We start from the raw sequence: 21138 nt of genomic DNA, 5'->3' as shown, positions 1-21138 counted from the left end.
CACAATACTCAAGGTGAGGCCTCACCGGTGTCTTATAAAGGCTCAGCATCATGTCCCTGCTCTTGTATTCTAGACCTCTTGAAATGGAATGCTAATATTGCATTTGCCTTCCTCACCACCTACTCAACCTGCAAGTTAACCTTTAGAGTGTTCTGCATGATGACTCCCAAGACCCTCTGCAACTCACGTTTTTTGGATTTTCTCCACATTTAGAAAATATTCTGCAGATTTATTTCTACACCAAAGTGCATGATCATGCATTTTCCAACATTGTATTCCATTTGCCACTTTCTTCCTCATTCTCTTAATCTGTCTAAGTCCTTCTGCATCCTACCTGTTTCCTCAACACTTCCTGTCCCTCCACCAATCTTTGTATCATCTGCAACCTAGGCAATGAAGTAATCTATTTTATCATCTAAATCATTGACATACAGCATAACATAAACAGTCCCAACAACAAACCCTGCAGAACACCACTAGTCACTGGCAGCCAACCAGCTGAGGATCCTTTTATTCCCACTGACTGCCTCCTACCAATCAGCCAATGCTCTAACCATGTAAGTAAATTTCCTGTTACACCATAGGCTCTTAACTTGGTAAGCAGCCTCATGTGTGGCACCTTGTCAAAGGCCTTCTGAAAGTCCAAATATACAACATCCACTGCATCCCCTTTATCTATCCTACTTATAATCTCCTCAGAGAATTCCAACAGGTTCATCAACAAGATTTTTCCTTAAGGAAACCATGCTGACTTTGTCCTAGCTTGTTCTTTGTCACCAAGTACTCGATAACCTCATCTGTAACAATTGACTCCAACATCTTCCCAACCACTGAGGTCTATAATTTCTTTTCTGCAGCCTTCCTCCTTTCTTAAGAGTAGAGTGACATTTGCAATGTTCCAGTCCTCTGGCACCATGCCAGACTCCAATGATTTTTGAAAGAGGTTCTTGTGCACCTCAGTTTTAAATGGCCATCTCTTAATGTTCTAAATACATCCATCCCTCCAAGATTCTCCAATTGATGGAAACTAACCAATATATACTGTCAGGGTCTTGTATGTTTCAATAAGGCCACTCATCAGTTTCTTTTCTGCACTCCAAAAAACCATCAACTTATTTTTTTTTAGCTGTTCATGATAGCACAAGCCTTTCATCTCAGGGATTAGAGTAGTGGATTACTTTGTGTATTTTTACTTATATAAGAAGGGGCTAATCTGTGTAGTGCACAAGGAACCAGCTGTTTCCCAATATTCTTGCAATAAAGACTAATGTGCCATATGCCTTCCCAATCAATTGTTGTAGTGACCTGCTATACTATTACAATTTCTGCACAAGAATGCCAAGATGCTCTGTACTTCACTTTTCATCTTAATAATTGTCTTCTGTTAAGTTCCTCTTACCAATGTGCATTACTTTCATACTTTTAACTCCACTTGTCAAATTTCACCCACTCATTCAACCTATCAATGTTCTGTTGCTGAATCCAATATTTTCCTTCACATACACCCCCCCCCCATCTATTTTCCCATCAATGGCAAACTTGAATACCTTCCACTCTGCCCCCCTTCTCCAGGCAATTAACATAAATCACAAATAATTGAGGATCTGAGGCACTCCACTATGACATCCATCTAGCCTGAAAAAGATCTGTTTATTCAATCTCTCTCGTATATGTAACAACTACTCTTTAATTCTAGGTAACACACTTCCCCAGTAACATGATTTCTTTTGTTTTTATATCTTACGCACCAGCTTCTATTATTTGGTAAATTATTATTGCACATTATTGAGAAATTATTATTGTGTGTATTATTATTCTGTACTTATTCTGCTACAACACACCAAAGTTCCTAAGGCAGCACCTTCCAGACCCACGTCTACTACCATCTAGAAGGATGAGAACAGCAGATACCTGGGAACACCACCACTTGGAAATCCCCCTTCAAGTCACTCACCATCCTGACAAAATATTAGTTAAGCATGCACACTGTTAAGTGTGTTTTTAGACATTGCAGCTGTAATGAAAGAACTTTCCACTCAGGATCAATATAGTATTTACTTTTATTATTGTTATTATGGCACTTTAACAAATGTAATCTGGAAATCCAAAGATACTATATCTACATATTCTCCTCTATTAAGACCATCTGATGCTGGATCACCTCCCTTGAACCTTCAGCTAGCTCTCTCCCCAACTTTCTTAGTTCCCAATCTTTTTTCTCCCCCCATTCTCTGTGCTTGCATACCATTCTCCATCTTTCTTGCCTCTATGCCTATCCATGCCTCCAACCAAACATCCACATCCTCCCCATAATTTGGAAAATCATTCAAAAAATAAAAACATAACAAAACAATTTAATTATCATCCAAAAAATCTAACAATCTGAGATGAGTGAATATAGGATATAAAGTATAGGAAAACAGGATTATAAAGCATACTTATTCACCCTCACAGAGGCCCTATTAGCTTTTTGCCCAAGTGACTCAGCTATCACCCTCTCAAACTCAGATTTTGAATATCAAAACGTACAAATTCAGTAGGTGCTTGAGAATAACATGACATGTCCATTTCTAAGTTTTCATTTTGAAGTGTTTAGTTATTCTATCATTAAGTTGGATTTAAATTGTGGAATTCCATACCTCACACTGGAATATCCCATGCTGGAATAACCCAAGCCAGAAGGTAAATGTGAAACAAGGAAGTTGTAAAGTAGATTATCTTTACCATCTCTGTGGAAATACGGATGGGTAATAAATGCTGGCCTTGCTAGGACTTCACACAACCCAAAACAATATATTAATTAAAGGGCACAGCATCTGGATTCCATTAAATAGAGTGATACAACAGGTCCTTCAGACTGAGTCCACACCAACTATCAACCATCCATTTATACTCATCCCACATTAATCCCATTTTATTTTCACCACATTCTGTTCAACTCTATTTTGCCACTCACCAACATGCTACATGTAAATAATATTGGCTAATTAACCTACTAACCTGAACTTCTTTGGCATGTAGGAGGAACCAAGCCTACACTTGTTGTCAGGACCTTAATATCTTGTTATATTTAGCTTTTATTCTGACAGGCACATATAAGCTTTGTACTCTCAATTTTATTTTTGAAGTCCTCCACTATCCAAGTACACCTTTACCAAACAACAGCCTATTTCAATCTGCACTTGGCAGTTCATTTCTGATACCAGCAAAATTGGCCTTTCTCCAAGTTCGAATCTCAACATGCGGAGCAGACCTATCTCCTTGCATATTTATTTTGAAACTAGTGGCATTATGGTCACAGGATGCAAAGTGTTCCCCCTCACAAACTTCTGTCACTGCCCTGTCTCATTCCCTAAAAGCAGATCCAGTATCATGTACCCTCTCATTGGGACTTCTACATACTGATGAAAGGAACTTCCCTACACACATTTGACAAACACTATCCCATCTAGTTCCTCTAATTCCCTAGTATTGTTGGGAGATCTGTAATATAGCCCCATTAATGTGGTCATATGTTTCTTATTTTTCCGTTCCACCCATAACAGCTTACCATCGGGTCCTCCAGTCAACCTGAGGAAGCATTACTATAACATTTTCCCTGACTAGTGATACCACCCCTGCTCCTTTAATCCCCCCTGCTCTGTCATGTCTAAAGCAACCGAACACCAGAATATTGAGCTGCCATTCCTGCCCCTCCTGCAAACAAGTTTCAGTAATGGCTACAACATCATAATTCTAGGGATAGATAAGATAGAGGCAGAGAAGTTGTTTCCACTGGTAGGTGAGACTAAAACTGGGGGACATAACCTCAAGATTTGGGGGAGTAGAATTAGGATGGAGATGAGGAGGAACTGCTTTTCTCAGAGTTGTGAATCTTTGGAATTCTCTGCCCAATGAAGCAGTGGAGGCTACCACAGTAAATATATTTGAAAAGGTTGAATAGATTTTTGCGTAGCAGGAGAATTAAGGGAGATGGGGAAAAGGCAGGTAGGTGGAGATGCATCCATGGCCAGATCAACCACGATCTTATTGAATGGCAGAGCAGGCTCGATGGGCCAGATGGCCTACTCCTCCTCCTATTTCTTGTGTTCTTAGATACCTCACTTGGATTTCTGGAGTAAGAACTATCATGTTATTTCCTTTTTATTTATATAAGGAGCTTCTTCTCATTGCTAACTGAATTATTTTGCAACATTTACATAAAACATATATAACTGAGTATGTGTTTGGTCTTCTGCTGCTGCAGCTCATCCACTTCAAGGTTCGAAGTGTTCTGTGCTCAGAGATGTTCTTTTGTTTAAAAAGTCAGCTTGAACCAATTGGGCCTTTCTCCTTTAACCTCCCTCATTGACAAGGTGTATTCACCCAGAGAACTGCTACTCAATTGGTGTTTTGGTTTTCAGACCATTCTCTATGAACACTAGAGAGTAGTGTGCATGAAAATCCTAGATCAGCAGTTCGCTGAGATATGAAAAACAACCCAACTGACACAGCAATCATTTCACAAAGTCACTTAGAACACATTTTTAATCTGAACAACAACTGAACCTCTTGACCATGTCTGCATGATTTTATTCATTGAGTTTCTGCCTCATGATTGGCTGATTAGTTAAGTGTATTAACATACAAGTGTGCCTAATAAAGTGGCCACTGAGTGTATATGCAAACTATGATAGTTTGTCACTTAAAATTAATGTTACAAAGGGCTAAGCTGAGCCATTAAGAAATATGTTCAAACAAATAATTTGTGAATGTTCTTCAACACCATAATTCTGAAGCAGTTAACTAAACTTGTTCACATTTTCAGTTTGCACAATTAATAAAGTGATCTGCCAAGAATATATTGCACCAGTCATTCTTGACTCCCACCCCAAGACGGGTTTATAACATTAGGGATGTAACTTCAGTGATACTTAAAACTTTAATAGCACTCCATTACTCTAACTTTCAGACACAATGAACTTCTAGCCGTCTAGCATCTAATGCTTAAAACAACCTGGCAAACCAGAAAAAGATGTCTGAAATTACAACATAAAATTCCACAAGGAAATGAAATGATAATGCAGTGTTGAAAAATAATACAGACTATACTGGTGTGCCAAGAAATTAAATTATATGGTATTGTTTCTCCCAAAATTATTGTAAAACATTTTCGTAAGCTATCTGTGCCAAAGTGCATGTTGTGAAATCCAAAAGCAATTTCCAAAAAGAGGGAAAAATTGTAATTCCACTATTATAAAGAATACAGATCAAAGTGGTCAATACTCCAAAGTTCCCATTTTATATTAATCTCCAAGTCAAAGCTCTGGAATAATTTCATAAAATGTTGAAGCTCAATAGAAATACAGGGAAATATAATAAAATGAAGTAGATGGGAGAGGCAAGATCTAGTAAGAATCTGGGTTGATGTAACGACGGTGGGTAGACAGAGAGGAGGCAGTTGGGCACTGAGCATGACGAACATATAGGAGATAGACAGATACAACCCGATGGGAGAGAGAAGGAAACTGGTTGAAAGGGAGTTGGGGGGGGGGGGCGAATCGCAAAGAATGGGTTATATGGGTTATGCAAAGGGACCTGGATGGATAAAGAGGAGAGAAAAACAAATAGAGGATATAGACCATAAGACATAGGAGCAGAATTAGGCCATCTGGCCCATCAAATCTGCTCTGCCATTCAATCATGGCTGATCCTTTTTTTTCTATCTCCTCCTCAACCCCAGTTCCCAGCCTTCTCCCCATAACCTTTGATGTCAATCTCTGCCTTAAATACATCCAACAACCTGGTGTCCACAGCTGCATGTGGCAACAAATTTCTCAAATTCATCACCCTTTGACTAAAGAAATTTCTCCACATCTCTGTTTTGAATGGACACCCCTCAATCCTGAGGCTGTGCCCTCTTGTCCTAGCCTCTCCCACCATGGGAAGCATCCTTTCCACATCTGCTCTGTCTAGGCTTTTCAATATTCGAAAAGTTTCAATGAGATTTCCCCTCATCCTTTTGAATTCCAGCAATTACAGACCCAGAGCCATCAAACGTTCCTCAGGTGATAACCCTTTCATTCCTGGTATCATCCTCGTGAACCTCCTCTGGACCTCTCCAATGCCAGCACATCTTTTCTAAGATTAGAGGCCCAAAACTATTCACAATACTCAAGGTGAGGCCTCACCAGTGACTTAAAAAGCCTCAGCATCACATTAAGACTCAGGATGTGCAAGCTACCTGAAACTGGAGAATTCAATGGTCACACTGATGGATTGTAGACTACCTAGGCATAATATGAAGAGCTCTGTCTCCCTCTCTCTCTAGAGACAGCTTATTTGCTGATGTCCATTATAAATCCACTGATTCTCACAGGTACCTGGACTATGCCTCCTCCTACCCTGATACCTGTAAAAACGTCATTGCCTTCTCTTAGTTCCTCCATCTCTGCTGCATCTGCTCTCAGGATGAGGTGTTTCATTTGAGAACTAAGGAAACATTCTCCTCCTTCAAAGAAAGGGGCTTAGCTTCCTCCACCACATCCCTTCCATTTCATAAATGTCTGCCCTCACCCCAACCTCACCAGGAATAGGGTTCCTCTTGTCCTCACCTACAACCCCATCAACCTCTGCATGCAATCGCATAATTCTCCACAACGTCCACCATCTCCAGTGGGATCAAGTGCCACAAAACACATTTTCCCCCCACCCCCCTCCACTTTCTGCTTTCCACAGGGATTGCTCTCTTGTTCATTTGTTCTTCTCCACTAATACCTGCACCTATACTTCCTCCCTCACTATATTCGGGGCCTAAACAGTCCCTTCCAGGTGAGGCGACACTTCACCAGTGAGTCTGTTGGGGTCATCTCTTGTATCCAGTGCTCCTGCTCTTGTATATCGGTGAGACCTGACACGGATTGGGAGACCGCTTTGCTAAGCATCTGCTCTCTCACTGCCAGAAAAAGCGGCAACTCCCAGTGGCCACCCGTTTTAATTCCACTTCCCATTTCCACTCTGGCATGTCCTCCTGTAGCCTCCTCTACTGTCGCAATGCGGCCGCAGTTGGAGGTTGGAGAAGCAACACCTTGATTTTCCGACTGGGTAGCCTCCAGCCTGATGGCTTGAACATCGATTTCTCGAGCTTCTAGTAAAGCCCCACCCCCTTCACCATTCCACTCTCTCGCCTTATCTCCTTATCTACCCATCACCTCCCACTGATGCTCCTTCCCCTTTTCTTTCTTCCATGGCCTTCTGCCCTCTCCTATCAGATTTCCCCTGCTCCAGCCCTATAGCTCTTTCACCAATCAATTTCCCAGCTCTTTACTTCACCCCTCTCCCCCCACCCAGTTTCACCTATCGCCTTGGGTTCTTCCTCCCCTCTCCCCACTTTCTTACTCTGACTCATCATCTTTTTAATTCAGCAGTCCTGACGAAGGGTCTCGGCTCAAAACATCAACTGTACTCTTTTCCACAAATGCTGCCTGGCCTGCTGAGTTCCTCCAGCAATTTGTGTGTGTTGCTAGAAAGTGAAGAGCAGCATTTGACCTCACCCTGATCATCCTCGCCTGGTGTCTCAGGGCTAGGTGTGTCTCCACCCACGCTACCACCCACCACTCTGCCACCTGTCCTACACTCCTCCAGTGGTATTCCACACACATCATACCCAAAATCATTTGCTCCAGCCAGATTAACAAACTCATTCTCTGCTGCACTTTCAACATTCACAGGTATGGTGCAAAAGTCTAGGCATCCAAGCTTTTGCACAGTACTGTAAGTACTTCATTAAATCTACTTTGAAGCTGCATTCTTTGTGGCACTCTATAATAACTTTTCCCATCACTACTCAAACTTCTAACAAAGTGCAAAGAGGTCATGTAGATATTTGTCACAAAGATAGTGCCAACAAAGTCAACTACCTCTATTCGGCAGCCCAATAAGGGGCAAGAACAGGCCGCAACAATGAGATTTTTTGCAGGTCAGTGATGCTTGTTTAAAAGGAGTGCTTCACGGGGATTTGGGTTCATTCTGGCAGCCCAATCAGTGGCAGGAGAAGGCTACAGAGACAAATCTTCTCGCAGGTCGGCGATGCTTGTTTAAAAGTATCAAAGGGGCAAACGGGGTTTCCATTGTTGGGTTGGCAGCTGATGGAAGCAGGCCTGTGCTGAGAGCAGGAGCTTCAGGCATTGGCTCAAAGGAGACTTTGGCTCAAAAGAGGATAAGTTTCTGTTAAGGTTCCTTTTTTCTCTCTTACTGTACCTAATGCAGTAAATGGTCGTTGTGTGTTCTTCATGCCAGATGTTGGAGTTCTGGGAGACCAACAACTTCCCAGGGAACTACGTCTGCATGAAGTGCATCCAGCTGCAGCTCCTTGAAGACTGTGTTAGGGATCTGGAGCAGCAGCTGAATGACCTCTGGCTTGTATGCAACAGTGAGGAAATAATCAGAGCTACAGGGAAGTAGTCACCCCTAAGCTGCAGGAGGCGAGTAGCTGAGTGACTGTCAAGAGAAATGAAAACGTGAAGAGGCAGTTAGCGCAGAGCACCCCTGTGGCCATTCCCCTCAATAGTAAGTATACCGTTTATACAGTACATAAAGGACTAAAATGGTGGATTGAATATGTGCAAGATATGAAACAATATAAATTAATTTACAGTGCAGGTTGAAATTCTACAGTAGTACAATGTCGTGGGCATCATGAAGACTGGCTGAACGAGGAACAGAGCTAGGGGCTAAAAGTGAAGCAGACTCAACGTGCTCAATGATCTACTTCCACTCCAAGAGCTTAAAAGGTTATAAGAACCTAAGACATAGGAGCAGAATTAGGCCATTTGGCCCATCAACTCTGCTCCACCATTCAATCATGGCTGAGCCTTTTCTCCCCTCCTCAAGCCCATTCTCCAGCCATCTCCCTGTACTCCTTGATGCCATATCCAGTCAATAATCTATCAAGCTCTGCCTTAAATACATCCAATGACCTAGCCTCCACAGCTGCCTATGGTAACAAATTCTACAAATTCACCACCATCTGGCGAAAGCAATTTCTCCACATCTGTTTTAAATAGGCTCTCCTCTATCCTGAAGCTGTGCCCTCTTGTCCTAGACTCTCCCACCATGGGAAACATCCTTTCCACATCTACTCTGTTTAGGCCTTTCAACATTCAGAAGGTTTCAATGAGATACCCTCATCCTTCTAAATTCCTGCGAGTACAGAACCAGAGCCATCAAATGTTCCTTGTATGATAACCCTTTGATTCCCAGAATCATCCTGGTGAACCGCCTCTGGACCCTCTCCAATGCCAGCACATCTTTTCTAAGATGAGGGACACAAAACTGTTCACAATACTCAAGGTGAGGCTTCACTGGTGCCTTATAAAGGTTCAGCATCATGTCCCTGCTCTTGTATTCTAGACCTCTTGAAGTGGAATGCTAATATTGCATTTGCCTTCCTCACCACCTACTCAACCTGCAAGTTAACCTTTAGAGTGTTCCGCACGACGACTCCCAAGACCCTCTGCAACTCACATTTTTGGATTTTCTCCCCATTTAGAAAATATTCTGCAGATTTATTTCTACACCAAAGTGCATGATCATGCATTTTTCAACATTGTATTCCATTTGCCACTTTCTTCCTCATTCTCTTAATCTGTCTGAGTCCTTCTGCATCCTACCTGTTTTCTCAACACTACCTGCCCCTCCACCAATCTTTGTATTATCTGCAACCTAGGCAACGAAGTAATTTATTTTATCATCTAAATCATTGATATACAGCATAACAAGAAGCAGTCCCAACAACAAACCCTGCAGAACACCACTAGTCACTGACAGCCAACCAGCTGAGGATCCTTTTATTCCCACTGACTGCCTCCTACCAATTAGCCAATGCTCTAACCATGTAAGTAAATTTCCTGTTATACCATGGGCTCTTAACTTGGTAAGCAGCCTCATGTGTGGCACCTTGTCAAAGGCCTTCTGAAAGTCCAAATATACAACATCCACTGCATCCCCTTTATCTATCCTACTTATAATCTCCTCAAAGAATTCCAACAGGTTTGTCAACAAGATTTTCCCTTAAGGAAACCATGTTGACTTTTGTCCTATCTTGTCCTATGTCACCAAGTACTCCACAACCTCATCTTCAACAATTGACTCCAACATCATCCCAACCACTGAGGTCAGCTAACTGGTCTATTATTTCCTTTCAGCTGCCTTCCTCCTCTCTTAAAGAATGGAGTGACATTTTCAATTTTCCAGTCCTTTGGCACCATGCTAGAGTCCAATGATTTTTAAAAGATCACTTCTAATCCCACCACAATCTCTAAAGCTACTTCATTCAGAATCAGAATCAGGTTTATTATCACCGGCATGTGACGTGAAATTTGTTAACTTAGCAGCAGCGGTTCAATGCAATACATAATCTAACAGAAATAGAAAAATAATAGTAATAATAAATAAAACATAATAATACATTAACAAGTAAATCAATTACATACATCGAACAGATTTTTTAAAAATGTGCAAAAACAAATACTGTATTTTTTTTTAAAGTGAGGTACTGTCCAAAGCTTCAATGTCCATTTAGGAATCCGATGGCAAGAGGGGAAGAAGCTGTTCCTGAATCACTGAGCATGTGCCTTCAGGCCTCTGTATCTCCTACCTGATGGTAACAGTGAGAAAAGGGCATGCCCTGGGTGCAAGAGGTCCTTAATTTGGGCACTGCCCTTTTGAGACACCGCTCCCTAAAGATGTCCTAGGTACTTTGTAGGCTAGTGCCCAAGATGGAGCTGACTAGATTTACAACCTTCTGCAGCTTCTTTCGGTCCTGTGCAGTAGCCCCTCCATACCAGATAGTGATGCAGTCTGTCAGAATGCTCTCCACAGTACAAATATAGAAGTTTTTGAATGCATTCGTTGACATGCCAAATCTCTTCAAACTCCTAATAAAGTATAGCTGCTGACTTGCCTTCTTTATAACTACATCGATATGTTGGGACCAGGTTAGATCCTCAGAGATCTTGACACTGAGGAACTTGAAGCTGCTTACTCTTTCCACTTCTGATCCCTCTATGAGGATTGGTATGTGTTCCTTCGTCTTGCCCTTCCTGAAGTCCACAATCAGCTCTTTTGTTTTACTGACATTGAGTGTTAGGCTGTTGCTGCGGCAGCATTCCACCAGTTGGCATATCTCACTCCTGGACGCCCTCTCGTCACCACCTGAGATTCTACCAACAATGGTTGTATCGTCAGCAAATTTGTAGACGGTATTTGAGCTACGCCTAGCCACACAGCCATGTATTTATAGAGAATAGAGCAGTGAGCTAAGCACACACCCCTGAGGTGCCCCAGTGTTGATAGTCGCCGAGGAGGATATGTTATCACCAATCAGCACAGACTGTGGTCTTCCAGTTAGGAAGTAAAGGATCCAACTGCAGAGTGAAGTACAGAGGCCCAAGTACTGCAACTTCTCAATCAGGATTGTGGGAATGATGGTATTAAATCCTGAGTTATAGTCAATGAACAGCATCCTGATGTAGATGTTTGTATTGTCCAGGTGGTCTAAAGCAGTGTGGAGAGCCATTGAGATTGCCGTGATCTATTGTGGCAATAGACAAATTGCAATGGGTCCAGGCTCCTGCTGAGGCAGGAGTTCAGCCTAGTCATAACCAACCTCTCAAAACATTTAATCACTGTCGATGTGAGTGCTATGGGGTGATAGTTATTAAAGCAGCCCACATTATTCTTTTTAGGCACTGGTATAATTGTTGAACACTAGGGTGAAATTCATCTGGTCCAGGTGACTTGTGTACCCTTTGGTCTTTCAGCTTTTTGAGCATCTTCTCCCTTGTAATAGGAACTGCACTCACTTCTCTTCCTTCACACACTACAACATCAGGCACACACTGAAGTCACACTGTGTCTTCCACAGTGAAAACCGATGCAAAATACTCATTTAGTTCATCTGCCATCCCCATTATTATTTCTCCAGCCTCATTTTCTAGCAGCCCTATATCCTCTCTCACCTCTTAGCTTTACATACTTGAAAAAGCTTTTACTATCCACTTTGATATTGTTTGCTAGCTTGCTTTCATATTTCATCTTATCCCTTCTAATGACTTTTTAGTTGTTCTCAGTAGGTTTTTAAAAGCTTCCCAATCCTCCATCTTCCCGCTAATTTTTGCTTTGTTGTATGCCCTCTCTTTTGTTTTTACATTAGCTTTGACTTCCCTTGTCAGCCACTGTTGTACTATTTTACCACTTGAGGATTTCTTCATTTTTTGGAATACATCCATCCTGCACCCTCCTCATTTTTACCAGAAATTTGCACCATTGCTGCTCTGCTGTCATCCCTGCCAGCAGCTCCTTCCAATTTACTTTGGCCAACTCCTCTCTCATACCACTGTAATTTTCTTTACTCCACTGAAATACTGCTATGTCAGACTTTACTTTCTTCCTATCAAATTTCAAGTTGAACTTAATCATATTGTGATCACAGGCTCCCAAGGGTTCATTTACCTTAAGCTCCCTGATCTCCTTTAATTCATTACATAACACCTATCCAGGATAGCTTATCCCCTAGCTCAATGACAAACTGGTCTAAAAAAAACCATCTTATAGGCACTCAACAAATTCATCCTTTGGAGATCCACTGTCAACTTGATTTTCCTAATTTACCTGCATGTTATGATCTCCCATGACTATCATAACTTTGCTCTTTAGACACACCTTTTCTATTTCCTGCTGTAATCTGTGGTCCATACCCCAGCTACTGTTGGGATGCCTGAATATAACTGCCATCAGGGTCCTTTACCCTTGCAGTTTCTTATCTCAATCCACAAGGATTCAAAATCTTCCGCTCCTATGTTATATCTTTCCACTGATTTGAGGCCATTCTTTAGCAGCAGAGCCTACCTTCCTATCCCTGCATTATAATATGTAACCTAACTAAAGATTTTAAGACTTGTGTACCTGATATGAGTAAATGGGATTAATATAGATGGGTGCAACAGTCAGCTGAACATAGTGGGTCAAGGACCAGGTTCTGTGCCAAGTGACTTCATGACACAATATGACAACTTTCACTTTCTTTTTAGCTATTATATTTATGTGTCTGAACCAGTTAAGTTTCTGGATACTAGTGACCACCAAATAGCGAGAGGCAGATATACAATAATGATAATGGCATTTAATGACCAGGGGTTGGTTACATTCTCCATTGTTGGAGTTTCAGCAGTGGTGTGACACATATTTTGTATGACAGTTATCAAAATGTCAAATGAGGTATAGACCTGAATGAGGTCTCATTCTTACTACATACATGCTTCATTTTCTGATGAGTTGCAAATGGAAATGAGCATTGTGAAATCATCTGCAAGCTTACTCACTTCTGAAATTATGATGGAAGAAGGTTCATTGTTGAAGCTGCTGAATGAGGTTAGGACACTGAGCTGAAAAACTTTTACAGCAATGTCTTGGGGCTGGGATAACTGATCTCCAGAAACTACATACATCTTCTTTTATGCAAGATGTAACTCTAGCCATTGAGTATTTTCCCCTTGATTCCCAGTAAGTTTAATCCCACCAAAGTGCTTTGATGTAACACTTAGTCAAATGCCATCTTGATACTTTGGGCACTCACTCTCACCTCACTTCTGGAGTTCACCTCCTTTGTTTATATTTAAACTACATCCATTAAGGAAAACTGGAATTGTAGTTCTTGAAAAATTTAAACTGAGAATTAATGAGTAGGCTATTTGTGAGTAAGTGCTATCTGATAACACTATCAACACCACCTACTGCAAGGGCACATCATCTATCTCTTAAACTACCTGGACTGAGACCTTCATAAAGTCAGAAATATTATAAATGTATGGCTGACAAAATGGAATTCTTTTAAAGTATATTAGAGTAGCAGTGTATAGAATATTACTATACAGTAGAGTTGGTAGAGCTGCTGCCACATAGCCCTGGTGACCCAGATTCAATTTTGACCATTGAAGTTTACTGTAAAGAACTTGCATGCTCTTTCAGGGAATGCGTGGGTTCTTATTCCCCACCCCGAATAGCACTCTGTGCTTCCTTCAGTTCTGTGGTTTCCTCCCACATTTCAAAGATATGTGGTTTGCTAGGTTAATTGTTTATTATAAATTGCCACTAGTAGATTGGCAAGTGTAGGTCAGGTGGGGGTGATTGTTTGGCATATGGAGAGGGTAGTATTTGTCTATATTGTAGATTTGGTGGGTTGAAAAGCTTCTTTCCATGTCTTGTGAATAATATGGCCTGAAGATCTTTCAGAATATATTGATGAACATAGCACAATCTATTTGCAGCTTTTACTGTACTGTGGACAGTGATTACAGATTACAAAGGTGAGTACTAGTCTAAGTCCATTGAAGTATAACACTTTCGTTATGCAACAACTTCTCATCATGGGACTTTGATTATTGAAGACAAAAGCCATACATTGGAATAAAGCCAGTGGAGTGAGGTCTTCAAAAAGATCTACAGTCAACAAGATACACCAAGAGATTGCATCAAGAGAGGCTATTTCTTTGTCACACTACCAACATCCTCCTCCTCTCCCTCTTGTTCTTCCATCTTAACCTTCTCTTCTTGCTGGAAGGCTTCAAGCAAAGGATGATTCCTCTTGTTGGTAATGAGCAAATGAGACCCAAATCTCAAAATACCTCGTCTTACAAAAGAGCTTTTGATAAGAGTCTAATGTCTGACCAAATTAATTTTGCCTTTAACTGCCCTTAACTGTCCGATCAAACATTGTAGCATTTTAGTCTGAAGTTACAAATTATTCTGCCAGATCAACTGAATTACCACCTATTGCAATTGGTTACTTGCCAGTAATTTACAATTCTGAATATAGCTATAAATAAATTAAGACTTTTATATTTTACAAAATCAGTAACCATATATTTACTTACAGATTCGAAAGCCAGATTTGGACACAGGACCATAACCATTTTCACTGTAAAGGGTGGTCGGATCACCTTTCTTACAATTGTTGGTACACTTTCCATTTCTGCACTGGCGTTTGCAAATTGTCGGTGTGAAGACTATTTTTATTGTTCCTACATTAACTGTCAGATTTGCTCCTGCAAGATATAACAAGTTCAGAAGATAAGCAAAATATAAACTTGAAAAGCTTGTCAAAGTGATTTATTTATTGAGATACAGCATGCAGTAGGCCTTTCTGGCCCTTCGAGCCATGCTGCACAGCAATCACCAATTTAATGCTAGCCTAATCATGGGACAATTTACAATGACTAATTAACCTACCAACCAGTATGTCTGTGGACTGTGGGAGGAAACCGGAACACCCAAAGGAAATCCACACAGCGATGGAGAGAACGTGAAAACTCCTTACAGGCAGTTTTAATGCCATATGAAAACAGAAAATTATATAGTGTGCAAAAATATTTGCCATGGAACAAAGTAGACATTAGATATGGTGTCAAGTATGATGATATGTGGAATGATGAATGTTAACATTGTACCGAACAAAAAAGTCACCAAAACAGCAGAAAATTGATAATGTTCATATTGTACATAATATGAACATAAAAAGGCTACATAATTGAAGCTCTCAAAATTCAAATCGTATCCAATATGACTAATATATAAAGAACAAAAATAATCTTCACACTGTCTAGCTGTTCACAAATTGGATCCAAGTAAAATGCACACTTGACCTTACCACTGCCAATCGATTTTTAGTTTACATTCAGACACATGTATTTGATAATGATATTTTTTGCATGTATAATTTAATTTCAAACAGATCGAACATTGATATTAAACCATGCATTTCAATTATCTTCTTAGTAATCAAAATAAATTTCAGAGATAATATATTAATCAACAGTTTATAGATGGCCAAAGCATTTTCATATTTATAATAATAATGTCACCAAGGGAATTAGGAAAGCCAGGAGCAGCTACGAAAATTCCTTGGCAAGTAGGATTAAATTAAATTAGTTTCAATATAATTATGGAGAAGGATAGGACTAGACCCAGGGTTGAAATTTTTGATTGGAGAAAGGCTAACTTTGAGGCGATGTGAAAGGATTTAGAAGGAGTGGATTGGGACGATTTGTTTTATGGGAGGATGTAATAGAGAAATGGCAGTCATTTAAAGGTGAAATTTTGAGGGTACAGAATCTTTATGTTCCTGTTAGGTTGAAAGGAAAGGTTAAAAGTCTGAGAGAGCCATGGTTTTCAAGGGATATTGGAAACTTGGTTAGGAAAAAGAGAGATATCTACAATAAATATAAGCAGCACAGAGTAAATGAGGTGCTTGAGGAATATAAAGAACGTAAGAAGAATCTTAAGAAAGAAATTAGAAAAGCTAAAAGAAGATACGAGGTTGCTTTGGCAAGTAAGGTGAAAATAAATCCAAAGGGTTTCTGCAGTTATATTAAGCAAAAGGATAGTGAGGGATAAAGTTGGTCCCTTAGAGAATCAGAGTGGACAGCTATGTGTGGAGCCAAAAGAGATGGGGGAGATTTTGAACAATTTCTTTTCTTCGGTATTCACTAAGGAGAAGGATATTGAATTGTGTAAGGTAAGGGAAACAAAAAGGGAAGTTATGGAAACTATGACGATTAAAGAGGAGGAAGTACTGGCGCTTTTAAGGAATATAAAAGTGGATAAATCTCCCTAACAGGGTATTCCCTAGGACCTTGAGGGAGGTTAGTGTAGAAATAGCAGGGGCTCTGACAGAAATATTTCAAATGTCATTAGAAACAGGGATGGTGCCGGAGGATTGGCACATTGCTTATGTGGCTCCATTGTTTAAAAAGGGTACTAAGAACAAACCTAGCAATTATAGGCCTGTAAGTTTGACGTCAATGGTGGGTAAATTAATGGAAAGTATTCTTAGAGATGGTATATATAATTATCTGGATAGACAGGGTCTGATTAGGAACAGTCAACATGGATTTGTGCATGGAAGGTCATGTTTGACAAATCTTATTAAATTTTTTGAAGAGGTTATGAAGAAAGTTGACGATGGTAAAGCAGTGGATGTTGTCTATATGGACTTCAGTAAGGCCTTTGACAAGATTCCGCACAGAAGGTTAGTTAGGAAGGTTCAATCGTAAGGTATTAGTATTGAAGTAGTAAAATGGATTCAACAGTGGCTGGATGGGAGATGCCAGAGAGCAGTGATGGATAACTGTTTGTCAGGTTGGAGGCCGGTGACTAGTGGTGTGTCTCAGGGATCTGTACTGGGTCCAATGTTGTTTGTCATATACATTAATGATCTGGATGATGGGGTGGTAAATTGGATTAGTAAGTATGCAGATGATACTAAGGTAGGTGGCGTTGTGGTAAATGAAGTAGGTTTTCAAAGTTTGCAGAGAGATTTAGGCCAGTTAGAAGAGTGGGCTGAGCGATGGCAGATGGAGTTTAATGCTGATAAGTGTGAGGTGCTACATTTTGGTAGGAATAATCAAAATAGGACATACATGGTAAATGGTATGGCATTGAAGAATGCAGTAGAACAGAGTGATCTAGGAATAATGGTGCATAGTTCCCTGAAGGTGGAATCTCATGTGGATAGGGTGGTGAAGAAAGCTTTTGGTATGTTGGCCTTTATTAATCAGAGCATTGAGTATAGGAGTTGGGATGTAATGTTAAAATTGTACAAGGCATTGGTAAAGCCAAATTTGGAGTATTGTGTACAGTGCTGGTCACCGAATTATAGGAAAGATGTCAACAAAATAGAGAGAGTACAGAGAAGATTTACTAGAATGTTACCTGGGTTTCAGCACCTAAGTTACAGGGAAAGATTGAACAAGTTAGGTCTTTATTCTTTGGAGAGTAGAAGGTTGAGGGGGGACTTGATAGAGGTATTTAAAATTATGAGGGGGATAGATAGAGTTGATGTGGATAGGCTTTTTCCATTGAGAGTAGGGGAGATTCAAAAAAGAGGACATGAGTTGAGACTTAGGGGGCAAAAGTTTAAGGGTAACATGAGGGGGCATTTCTTTACTCAGAAACTGGTAGCTGTGTGGAATGAGCTTCCAGTAGAAGTGGTAGAGGCAGGTTCAGTATTGTCATTTAAAGCAAAATTGGATAGGTATATGGACAGTAAAGGAATGGAGGGTAATGGGCTGAGTGCGGGTCAGTGGGATTAGGTGAGAGTAAGCATTCGGCATGGACTAGAAGGGCCAAGATGGCCTGTTACCGTGCTGTAATTGTTATATGGTGATAAGAGAATTCCAAGACATTCTATACATACATCAAGAGGAAGAGGGTAACTAGAGAGAGGGTAGGACATAAGAACATAAGAACATAAGAGATAGGAGCAGGAGTAGGCCAATCAGCCCCTCAAGCCTGCTCCGCCATTCAACAAGATCATGGCTGATCCAATCTTAACTCTAGTTTTCACCGAATCCCACAAGGCAACAGTGTCAACCAACAGGACACCATGCCGCCCATTTTATTTTATTATTCATCCCGCCCAAACCCATGTGATCACCCGGGGAAAAAAAACCGAGTTGCCAATTGAGGAGAAAAAATCTGGAAAATTCCTCTCCAACCCATCCAGGCTATCGAAAACTGGTCCAGGAGATCACATGGCTGATCTAAACCTAGCCTCATGTCCACTTACCTGCTCACTCACCGTATCCCCTAATGCCATTTTTATCCAGGAAAACGTCTATCTCCGTTTTGAATTTATTGAGTGTAGTAGCTTCCACAGCTCTCTGGGGCAGTAAATTCCACAGCCCCACTACCCTCTGAGTGGAGAAATTTCTCCGCATCTCAGTCCTGGAACGGCATCCCCTTATTTTAAGATTATGTCCCCTAGTCCTAGTTACACCCATCATTGGGAACATTCTCCCCGCATCCACCCGATCAAGCCCCTTCACAATCTTATATGTTTCAATAAGATCGCCTCTCATTCTTCGGAACTCCAATGAGTCGAGTCCCAATCTACTCAACCTCTCATCATACATCAACCCACCCATCCCCGGAATTAACCTAGTGAACCTTCTCTGCACTGCCTCGAGAGCCAGTATGTCCTTTCTTAAATATGGACACCAGAACTGCACGCAGTACTCCAGGTGTGGACTCACCAATACCCGGTACAACTGCAGTAAGACCTCCCTGTTCTTATACTCCATCCCCCTAGCAATAAAAGCCAGCATTCCATTGGCCTTCTTGACCACCTGCTGCACTTGCATACTAACTTTTTGTGTTTCCTGCACCAGGACCCCCAGATCCCTTTGCACAGAAGCACTTTCCAGTTTCTCTCCATTTAGATAATAACTTGCTCTATTATTTTTCCTGCCAAAGTGCAAGACCTCACAATTGTCAGTATTATATTTCATCTGCCAAATGTCTGCCCAATCACTCAGCCTATCTATGTCCCCCTGCAGGGTTTCAATGTCCTCTGCACTCATTACACTCCCTCCCATCTTTGTGTCATCAGCAAACTTCAATACGTTGAACTTAGTCCCTTTCTCCAAATCATTAATATAGATTGTAAAGAGTTGACCACTGAAGGAGAACATTTGTTTGGATATGGAGGGTGTGGGCAAAGTCCTTAATGAGTACTCCACATAGGGAAAGGACATGGAGGATGGAGAGATCATTGCTAAGTGTACTGAGGCCCTAGGCAAGGTTCCACCAGACTGTTCAGTAGCTAATGTTGCCCCATTATTCAAGAAGGGAACAAGCGATAACCCTAGAAACTATAGGCCAGTGAGTTTCACAACAATGATAGGGAATTTACTGGAGAGAATTCTTAGGAATAGGATTATGAGCATTTGGAAAACCATCGCCCATTTGGAAAACCATTGCCCATATGGCTTTGTGTGAGTCAAGTTGTGCCTTACTAATTTGATTTGAGTTTTTGATGAGGTGACGAGAGTGATTGATGAAGATAGAGCTAGGTATGTTGTCTACATCTATTTTAGTAAGGCATATGACAAGGTCCCTCATGGGAGGCTCATCCAGAAGATTATGATGCATGGGATCCATGATGAATTGGCTGAATGGATTCAGAACTTGCTAGCCCATAGAATACGGAGGGTAGTAATTGAAAGGACTTAATCTAGCTGGAGCTCTGTGGTGTTCCACAGGGTTCTGTACTGGGACCTCTGTTGTTTGTCATGTACATAGATGACCTGGAGGAAAATGGAGATGGGTGGCTTAATAAGTTTGCAGATGAAATGAAGATTGGTCATGTTGATAATGTAGAAGACTGGCAAAGAATACAATGGGATATAGATCAGCTGCCGATATGGGCAGAGGAATGATAGATGGAGTTTAAACCTACCAAATGTGAAGTGTTACACCTTGGTTGGTCAAATGCAAAGAGACAGTAAACTGTTAAAGATCCTTAGAAGTTTTGATGAGCAGAGGGATCTGGGGGTCCAATTTCATAGCTCCTTGAGAATGGCTGCACAGGTTGATAATATGCTTACAAAGGTATGTGGCATGCTTTCCTTTATTAGTTCAATAGTCAGGAAGTTATGTTGCAGCCTTATAAAACTCTAGTTAAGCCGCATCTGGAGTACTGCATATAGTTCTAATCACCCCATTATAGGAAGGATGTTGAGGCTTTGAAAAGGGTGCAGAAGAGGTTTGAGGTGTAATAAGAGGATGGACAAATTGGGGTTGTTTTTTGGAGTGCAGTAGGCTGAAGGGATATCTGATAGAGGTTTATAAGATCATGAGAAGCATAGATAGACAATATATTTTTCCAAGGGTTGAAATGTTTAATAGCAGAGGGCATACATTTAAGGTGAGAGGGGGTAAAAGCAAAGGAGATGTTAAGGTAAGCTTTTTTAGAGAGGGAGTAGTGGCTGCCAAGAATGTGCTACCTGGGATGGTGGTAGATGCAGAAACATTAGCAGCTTTTAAAAGACATTTAAATGGGCACATGAATGTGAGGAAAATGAAAGGAAGTATTGATTATGTAGGCAGAAGAGATCAGTTTAGTTAGCCAGTTGATTACTAACTTACTTGATTCACCAGAACGTTGTGGCTGAAGGGCCTGTGCCTCTGCTGAACTTTCCTAAAGCTTGTTCAGTTAAATCATGCATTTATAAGCACCACTAGTGACTTTGTAAAAAAGGAGCTAATGTGACATACAAAATGTATGCATACATACATGCGGAATCGATAGTAGATGTGTGA

At 40.8% G+C, this 21138-nt stretch overlaps 1 protein-coding gene across 1 annotated transcript in view; it reads right to left on the bottom strand.

Annotated features, from left to right (window-relative positions):
* Window positions 1–21138, bottom strand: part of LOC140724740 (latent-transforming growth factor beta-binding protein 2-like) — a 411525-nt gene that overhangs the window by 269391 nt on the left and 120996 nt on the right. The window contains exon 5 of the mRNA XM_073039256.1: window positions 14913–15083. Coding sequence (XP_072895357.1) covers window positions 14913–15083 — 171 coding nt within the window. The remainder of the gene's footprint in view (window positions 1–14912; window positions 15084–21138) is intronic.

This window comes from Hemitrygon akajei, chromosome 3, assembly GCF_048418815.1.
Source record: "Hemitrygon akajei chromosome 3, sHemAka1.3, whole genome shotgun sequence".
Classification (NCBI taxonomy): domain Eukaryota; kingdom Metazoa; phylum Chordata; class Chondrichthyes; order Myliobatiformes; family Dasyatidae; genus Hemitrygon; species Hemitrygon akajei.
This window is presented reverse-complemented; position numbering and strand designations above follow the sequence as displayed.